The 9,293-nt window shown below is 40.7% G+C and overlaps 1 protein-coding gene across 1 annotated transcript; it reads right to left on the reverse strand.

Annotated features, from left to right (window-relative positions):
- Positions 1–455: 455 nt before the first annotated feature.
- On the reverse strand, positions 456–9,258 carry TXNDC12 (thioredoxin domain containing 12). Its single transcript, XM_081195763.1, has 7 exons — positions 8,357–9,258; positions 7,828–7,888; positions 4,766–4,818; positions 4,035–4,108; positions 2,725–2,794; positions 2,554–2,637; positions 456–1,386 (listed from the first exon to the last, which is right to left on the reverse strand). The coding sequence occupies exons 1-7, from the start codon at positions 8,439–8,441 to the stop codon at positions 1,307–1,309; spliced, it is 507 nt and encodes a 168-aa protein (XP_081051889.1). The 5' UTR covers positions 8,442–9,258; the 3' UTR covers positions 456–1,306.
- Positions 9,259–9,293: the final 35 nt, after the last annotated feature.

A 9,293-nucleotide genomic window follows, 5' to 3' on the forward strand; every position in this document is an offset into this window, starting at 1 on the left:
TATAACTTGCTAACATAGGTTTTCCCCTTGTGTGCAGTAAGTTGGTTGCTCTTAATAAAAACTTTTTACACAATTGTTACAAAGCTTGCAATCCTAGCCCCATTTACCTGGAAGAAAGTCCCACTGAATCCAATAGGGCTTACAACAGAGTATACATAGTTAGGATTGTGCTGTCACTGGAAGATGTGAGCGCTATTACTGTAGAAATTTTAAAAGTAATTTTATTTTCATAATAACAGGCAAATTTGTTAGACCCATTCTCATTTAACTTTGCTGAATTAAATGCTTAGAAAATAGTGTTAGGTACAGAACTACTGAATGTAATGGGATTTTTAAAAACTACAGATGTCTATGCATGAAAACATGTAGGAAAAAAGAATGAAACATTCAACAGTAACTTCACAAATTCAACATTATGCCTTTAGCCCCTCATAGAAGTTACTGTTATCTCAAAATGAAATGAAAAATAAAAATCAATTTTATTGTTTACCCAGATACAAAAATACAGTACAATATGATGAAGCAAGGCATCCACCGAGAACATTCAGCAAGTTAAGAGATTTTCACACTAAATACTTCATTACATTTTCTCTTCTATTCACAAAAGAATTAAAAGACAAATGCACAAATGGGAAAGCTATGTTTCTGTCTAAATGTAACCAAAGGACCAGCAGGCAATTCTGTAAGGAAAAGAAAAACAATTTTGTACTTCCAATGTTCTTCATGCTGCTCCTTGGGCATGTAGGAAAATAACTCTACTTGGTGTAGCGTTCATGACAGAATTATTAGTTTAGTACAGTGGGCTTGGTAAAAGTTCATACTGAACAGTAAAGGCAAGGTTGTTGTAATCCTAAACATTAATATCTAGAAGTTCCTACTGAAATAAGCAAGACTAAGCCTGTTTATGATAAAAGGAATAGATGATTCTATTAAGACCAATGTCCTCATCACAAACCAGATACCAGCCTTTACCTCATAGAGAATAAGCAATTTAAAAAGAGTTAGGCCTTAAACTCCACTGAAACTGTGGTTTATAATATGCTCAAGGTTGAAACATTCATTCATCAGTAAGTATTTTAGCTTTATTTATCCTATAAACAGGCATTTCAATGTAAACAAGAGAGGACAGAGTTATTTATTTTGACTTCACTGTCTGAAAAATTAGATAGTATTTGATCGAACAAGTTATCAGTAGGAAAAAGATCGTATCAGTGCATCTACAATTCCTCATTGGGGAAAAAGGAGGGGGGAAAGAGTCATATATCATTTTAGATTCTGAATTTATATAAAACAGATCCCCAGTGTATTATAATTCATCTCCAAGATGTTTCTTCCTGAAAGCATCGCCTGTCAGCTTCTCTTGGGCTTCCTTCATGCCTTGGATGACTGTAATATTAAACATAAAAGATGCTTAGTACTTGGTTCAGTTCAATTGACATGAATAGGAGAGAAATTCATCCAGTTTGCATTTAAAACTTGCCTAATTCACATTTTCTGAGACACTATGCAAACCAAAACACAGCCAACATTCAAAAATTTTTACTTCTCTGAATTTTGCAGTGCAGTTCTCCAGCCAAGTACCGTATTTTTCATCCCATAGGACGCTCCGTCCCATAGGAGGCACCTAGTTTTTTTTGGGGGGGAAATAAAGGAAATTCCCCCCCCTTTATTTCCCCCCCAAAACCAGGTCGGGGAAACCGAAACAGGTCGAGGAACAGCGGGATGGCGGCGCTGCGCCTCCTTGCTGTCCCCCGAGCTTGTGGGGCAGGCCAATGTCTGCCCGGCGGGCGGGGCGCTCTGCTTCAGGGCGCCCTTCGCGCCGGGCGGCAGGCTGCTATCCGCAGCGTAGGGAGCCCTGCAGGAACTCCCGCAGGGCTGCCTAGGCTGCGGATGTGTTCCTGAAGCGCCGGGCGCTCTGCTTTCAGCGCTCCGGGAAGCAGGCTGCTATCCGCAGCCTAGACAGCCCTGCGGGAACTCCCGCAGGGCTGCCTAGGCTGCGGATGTGTTCCTGAAGCCTGGAGAGCGAGAGGGGTCGGTGCACACCAACCCCTCTCGCTCTCCAAGCTTCAGCGAAAGCCTGCATTCGCCCCATAGGACGCACCCAGATTTTCCCTTCATTTTTGCTCTCTCCTCCCACAGTATGCTGCTTTGAGGGCTCTCCTCACTGGACCCCAGCCAATTTTGGGCAAGCAGAATAACAGGGCTTGTCAGATGAACCCTGACCTATGAGAAAGCAAAACATTCTAGAAATGCCTCCCATTTCTTAAGCTCAATTATTCCATTATCCCCCTAACAGAAGATGTGAAAAAGAACAAGTCTGTCAAATGTCCTTTCTTTGGCCAATACTCTGATGTAACTTAAGAGTCTGACAGAATCCTAAACGTGTATGCTTAAACTTACACCATTTACACGCAATGGTAATCGGCTATAATTCAATATAGTTCTGAACTGTAAATTAATCAGGACACCTGCAGTGAAATACAAGTCAGAGAGCTGCCAGGGCTACTATAGCCATCTGAGATAAAGCCCAATTTGAACTTAATTCACATGTACCTTGTTCAGCATTGGTATAAAAGTACTTGTAGCTGGGGTTTCCTTTCTCATTTATGATCTCTGGATGGATGTTTCCACTGGGATCTACAAAAAACAGAGAGAACAAATGAAAACATCCATGTGATGACAACAGCAATGCAGTTCTCCAAGAGGGATAAGAAGCTGCCTCACCCATGAAAATGATTCTGGGAATGTAACCACCATCAGGACTAAAAGCTTCATCTTTGGGTTCCTCTTCATCCTGAAAGTTAAAAAGATAAAGTAAAGGAACATTAGGACTATTTCCACAGAAATCTATCTTTATTGTTTCTATACGTATAACCAAAGGAAAGACCCACAGCTCTGTGGAAGTGCAACTGCCTTGGATGCAAAGTTTCTCAAGCTCAACCTTTGGCATTTCAAGGTATAGAGATCCATTCTGCAAGATGGACGCCACAGTTGGATATCACCCCTCGAAAGAAGGGCAAGTCGCTGCAATTGTTCATCAGTAATATTTCTTTGTGAAAACAGCAGCCTATTACTTTGACAATAATAGTTTGTTCATTCATTCAACATCACAGTGGTACCTTGGTTTTAGAACAGCTTAGTTTATGAACAACTTGGAAATAGAACGCTGCAAACCTGGAAGTAGGTGTTCCGGTTTATGAACTTTGCCTTGGAAGCTGAACATGTTCCACTTCCTGTTGAGTGTGTTCTGTTTGTAAATTGAGTCCCCCACTGCTAATCAGAGGCTTCCTGTTGAGTGTGTTGCCTGTTCAGTCCCGAGCACCCACGCAAAACAGAAGTGATATTTGGAGCTTTTGTTTTTGCTATTTTTTTGCGTTTTTGTTTTGTGTGGCTTTTTCGTTGTTTTGACTGTGACTTGTTCTTCATTTTATGGCACTGACTTGTGACTGTGGCTTGTGACTTGTTTTTGTGACTGTGTGGAACCCAGTTCAGCTACTGATTGATTGATTGTGTGACTGCAGAAATGGATAAAAGCCCCCCCCATCCAAACAATGACTATCATAGTGCACGCAAGAATAAAAATTAATTTTAATTTTTATCTACAATACTGTCTCATTTATTTTATAGTACAGTACATTGATTATTGCTTTCATGTTATGGATCAATGGTCTCGTTAGATAGTAAAATTCATGTTAAATTGCTGTTTTAGGGGTTGTTTTTAAAAGTCTGGAATCGATTAATCCATTTCTTAATTTCTATGGGAAAGCACGCCTTGGTTTCGGAATGCTTTGGTTTTCCAACAGACTTCCAGAACAGATTAAGTTTAGGAACCAAGGTACCACTGTATTAAGGATGTGCAATGTAAGATAATGGATAAATCAATGGAGGTGTAGTTCCTCACACACACCACAAAATACACAGAATGTTTTATGTTTGCTTTCTGTATCTTCATAAATTGTCTCAGAAAGTTCCACGGAAGAATACGGGGAAATGCTTCATTTCAGTATCTTAGCAACTATCCAACTGAAACTTACCTCAAGGTTGACCATCACAAAATTATGGGCAAGCTCTGAGATTTCCTTAGATTCCGAAAACTTTGGTTTTAAAGCTAAGAAAAGCATAGAAAGGAAAAATTAATCAGGAAAGAGAACAAGTGTCATAATTCTTACACACATGCTTCTAATCACAAGGGCCCTAACCCAGCTAAATCAGTCTCATGGGAACAATTGTCTCACACCTAACTTGCACTCTAGATTTCAGTATGACCTAAGCATGACTAACTTTAGTTAGATCACAACCAGAATCAGTCATCAAAATCCTCGCATTTAAATAAAAAGAAACAGCCCTTGTTACTTTTGTTAATATACCTAATACAAAGAAAAAGTGATACAAAACAGTTCTATACAAGTATAAAAAACCGAAGAAACATAAGCAATGCTCTCTTGTTTTTTTCAATAAAAAACACAAAAGAAATGGTCACTCTTGAACTAAAAGTATTTTTACATTTTCATTGGTGTTTGAAGTAAGTTTGTTCATCAGTGTAGTACCTGTCTAATCTTTACTCTCTGAACTTTGGCTCACAGAATCCAAATAGTAAAAGCTTAGGCAGCTTTTCAACTAGCATTTAGCCACAGCTATATCTAGAAAAGAAGACAATACATATATGCTATACTCTCTGTAAAATTACACTTTCTCCTACAAATGTTATGTATCTATCCAATTAGAAGATTCTGAAGTGCTCTCAGGGAATGTTAATTTATCTTACCTTTGCAAGCACCACACCAGGATTTGTGAATGATTATCATGAGAGGCAACCCACTAAAAAACAAAAAAAAAAAGACATTGAAATGCACCATTAATGTACTCCAATACTCTTAAGACTTACTTCTGAGTAAACATGCACAAGATTGTTCTATAAGGTGCAACTGCAGAATGAAATTTATAAAAGGAAGAGGGTTCCATTGTAGCTTCATTAAGATTAAAGATTTATTAAGAACAAGGTTAATATGTCCAACTCTTTTATACCTAATAAAAGATTAGCCAACTGTCCACCTTACAGGAAAAGGAGGTCTAGTTTACTCAAGTGATTTTACCTTTAGATATGAAAGTGATTTATAGGATTAAACCTGGAATTCACAACGTGAAAAGCTTTCTTAGGCACTACTATGTTTGTCAGAGGTGTGGTAAAAAAAATAAATCCAAGCAAACCTAAAAGGGAGATCGGGAGCAATATTTGCAGGTCAAAGAGCTGCACACTAAACTCTATGGACAATGACCAAGAAGTGCAAGTCTTTCATGTGTTGCCTTAATTGCCCAGCCATCTTCTATCCAGCCCTCACTCATATTGCCCATTTATCTGATGTTACATTTTTGCACATCACCTGCTTTGCCCACAACCCACATATACTTGCTATTATTATTTTGTTGTGCCTTATGGGAGGACTGGGGAACCTGCGGTTCTCAATACATTGTTGGACTCCAACTCCCATCATCCCTGACTATTAGCCATGGTGGCCGGGGCTGATGGGAGTTGGAGTTCACCAACATCTGCCTTATGAAGATCATTGTACTCAGCTGGGAAAGAATCCCTTTTTATATATTACCTTATTAAAGCACTAGAAGAAAACATTTATGTCTTACTACCAAGTAAGTGTGCAGAAGATTATAGCTCTAGTGTAGGGGTGGCTAACCTCTGGCTTGTGGGCCAAATTTGCCCCACCATCCCTCCCCATTTGACCCAGGAGACTGCTTCCCCCCAAACCACGTCCAGCTGCCCCACACTTGACATCCCATGTCCTGGATGGATCCTGCATCAACTGCTTACACAGCTGATCCCTGCAGAAAGCAAGACTGAGCATCAGCTGATGTGCAAGGAGTTCAGTGTTGTAATAAAGAAGCCAATTTTCCAAAGGTCTCTACATTTGTGAGCTAGTTGGGTTTTTCATTATCCAAAGTTCTTGTCCACAGCACAACTGTAACAGAAGAATGTCAGCTCCTGTTAATGGCGCAATAAGATCCAGGTCATAGCTGGATCCCTCTCCAGAGCATGCCAGAAGTCACCTTTACAGTTGGCCAAGGAAAGTGTAATTAGTCCCAGAACCTTTGAAGTTGAAGGCTTCTAACTCCTCACTGGAAGATGCACGCCAAGTATAGTAGCTACCCACAGTAGCAGCCTGTGTGCAGTGGTGGAGCCATCATCCCAACATTAGTGCTACTGAAGCTGGGGGCTGTACAGATGCGCTGGCAGGAGGACAAGATTGACTCCACTGGTGCATCCACCCCGATCTTGCTACCACCTCACCCCAGCCCTGTCCAGGTAAGCTGCAGTGACACCAGTGTAAGGAGGGCGGTTCCACACAACCACACAGGTCGCAACCGGCTACCCAGCTGGGGCAGTTTCTTTTCTTCTTTTCCCAAATGCACCATGGCATAGCTGAGAAACCGCTGTGGAAGCTGCTATTAGTTCCAAGAACAAAATAAGCGTAATCTCCCCCAAATCTCAAACTCCTGACATTCACCTGTGAAAACCTATCCTCAAAATATGTCACACTAAAAGCTGGAAACAACAGAAGTTGAAAGGCATCATGTAGCGCTCACAACGTGCCACCCAAGTGTTGTAAATATGACTACAGCCCTAATCTCTATTTCATTTCAAGCAAAACTGTACTTGGGTATACCAGTGATCATCACTAAAACATTTTCATATCAAAGCAGATTACAAAGCAGATTGTAATCCTTTAAAGCATGTTATTTCCATGTGCTAACTTAAAAAGCAATTAAAGAAGAGTATCAATTAATTGCAGCAGCAGCAGCATGAAATCCCAACTGTATGGCTGAACTCGAGGTGATCAGTTTGTCAGTCTCTGATTAATTTCACGCCTTCTTGTGTAAGGCTGGAGATCAAGTTCTTACAAAAGGCTATTACTGGTACTAATCTGCAGCTTCAGGTTTTTAGGTTGTGACTGCAATTCTTTTGCTTAAGTAATAATAATAATAATAATAAATTTTATTTATATCCCGCCCTCCCCAGCCGAAGCCGGGCTCAGGGCGGCTAGCAACACTAAAATAGTGCAACATTATAAAAACATTATAAAAATTAATTAAAATCAAAATTGATGGCAACCATAAACTAAAGTTCTGTAAAGACTGTTGGTCTCAGGGTTGTGAGTTCGAGCCCCACGTTGAGTAAAAGATTCTTGCATTGCAGGGAGTTGGACTAGATGGCCCTTGTGGTCCCTTCCAACTCTACACTTCTATGATTCCCAAAGATTGCCAAAGGAGGGAGTCAGGCTGCGCCCTGACCAAAGGCCTGGTGGAACAGCTTTGTCTTGCAGGCCCTGCGGAAAGATGTCAAGTCCTACAGTAATCCAGTTCCAAACACGTTTAGACAGGCCTAATTCTGCATGAGAGTCAACTGAGAGTTTTCCAGAATATTTTTTCCCTGTTGGTTTTAATTTTATTAGATTTTTTTGAACAATACTAACAAAGAGGAAAAGTTCAATTGAATTTCCTAGGACTTACTACAAAGTAAACTTGATTTACGGTTTGGACTATCTCTCTCATCAGAGGGGGGAAAGCAGCATATACAGCTCACAACTTCAAGCAAATTTACTTTGGTATGGCAGAGGTTGTTTTTATGTACGTATAAACTCTGCATCTTTTGAGTGTAGCGATAAGCCAGGACGTTGTTTAATAGTAAGGCTAATCTTATGAAATTTACACCTCAATTCACTTATTTGGAAGCAATTATTATGGATAACAGGGAAATTAACTTCCAAATAAGCCAGTTTTAAGGTTGTACAAGGTTGTCCCGCTTGCACAAGATACCTGGCTGCTGCTTCCTTTTTCCCATCTTCCAGTGTCCTCCAGTGAATATGATCTCCAAAACCTTGAAAGAAAAGGGGGAATATATGTTGCATAATTTAAAGCATCAGTTACAGAAGATAAAAACCATTTTCTATATATCATCACATACGAGGAAATAAATGCTTTTAGAATGGCAATCTAAGATACCATTCCTGGGAACATCAATGAAGTTTGAAGTTATTCCAAAGCAAGCAATTCTCTTTTCTAAAGGATTTATACATATCTTTTTATTTGAACTGAACTCTGAAAACAAAAAGGGCCCTGGAAACTGTCACCCTGAGCAACTCATGGCCTAGACTAGAGAAACTACAGTGCTCTCTTGAAATCAACTATTTTTCCAATAGTAGATGCAGACTATAAGAATCGTATTTGTTATCACAGATAGCTTAGGGATGATCACGCCCTAAACCTTTTTGCTTATTTTTTGCAAAGCACAGGCATTTGAAAACATCAGTTAAAACAAAAGGGGAAATAAGAATTGGTATCTAACCTTTTCCAAATGCTTCCCCAGCAGAAACTGCGACAAGCAACTGGCAAACCAGGAAAGTCGACAGCGCTGCTAACTGAACCTTCATGCTGTCTGCCAAGATCTTCACCAGGACAATTACTCCAGCTCCGCACAGCGATCCTCTTAAGCAATAGTATCTGATTAACCCAAGTCAGCTTCTTTGTTTAAGAGGAAGTGATGTTATCGGAAGGATACAGGAGGCGCTTCAGAGATTTGGGTCCGGGGTATTATTATATACGCACATGTATAGTTCTCATGCTGTGCAGAAGAGTGTCTTCCTTTTTCCGCTCGGAATCTACGTAGGAATTTCTAAGTGTCTACGGAGTTGTTCGTTTCTCGTGCATTTCTAAAAGGCGAACTGTCCTAACTCTGGTCCGACAGCTCATGAAAGGCAACAGTAACATCAGCTCCCCAGTTCGAAGCACAGTCCTGCAGCAGGCTTGCTCTGATGCAAGTCCCTCTGCATTCAGCGAAGCTTGTTCCGCAGGAAGAGCTCACGTAGGATTGGGGCCGTGGGCAAACTCAGTGGCACTTTGAAGGGGAAAGTCAGAAGCGGTGGGGAACTGATTCTTGAAAGGCCGGTTAAGTCCATTTCCAGCTTCATTCTGATCAACGAAAGGAGGAGGTTGCCGGGGGGGGCAGTAATCCCAAAACGCAAACAAGCTCTTTCCTATCATGCGCTACAAAAACATTAATATTCTTCCACCCCAAGCTAAAGAACGGCTTGTGCGCATTGCAAAAAAAAGCACCACTCCATTCCTGCTAGCTGCTCCTAAGGATGACTACAACTCCCAGCATACATTGCTTCAGAGGCATTTTTCTCTATGTCCCTCTTCCCCACCCCCGGGCACGTCTATCCTGCTGCGCTCACTGCATTGCATTGAGGGCTGTCGTTTTATTGTCTAGGTAGGGGAAAACA

This window comes from Podarcis bocagei (genome assembly GCF_964188305.1).
Source record: "Podarcis bocagei genome assembly, chromosome: 5".
NCBI lineage: Eukaryota > Metazoa > Chordata > Lepidosauria > Squamata > Lacertidae > Podarcis > Podarcis bocagei.

Excerpts from the sequence above, each read along its gene's own strand:
- TXNDC12 (XM_081195763.1), bottom strand. The coding sequence starts at position 8,441 with ATGAAGGTTCAGTTAGCAGCGCTGTCGACTTTCCTGGTTTGCCAGTTG. Across the intron at positions 4,109-4,765 it reads CTGGTGTGGTGCTTGCAAAG|CTTTAAAACCAAAGTTTTCG; the intron begins GTAAGATAAATT and ends TGCTTTTCTTAG. Across the intron at positions 1,387-2,553 it reads TTATACCAATGCTGAACAAG|TCATCCAAGGCATGAAGGAA; the intron begins GTACATGTGAAT and ends TTAATATTACAG.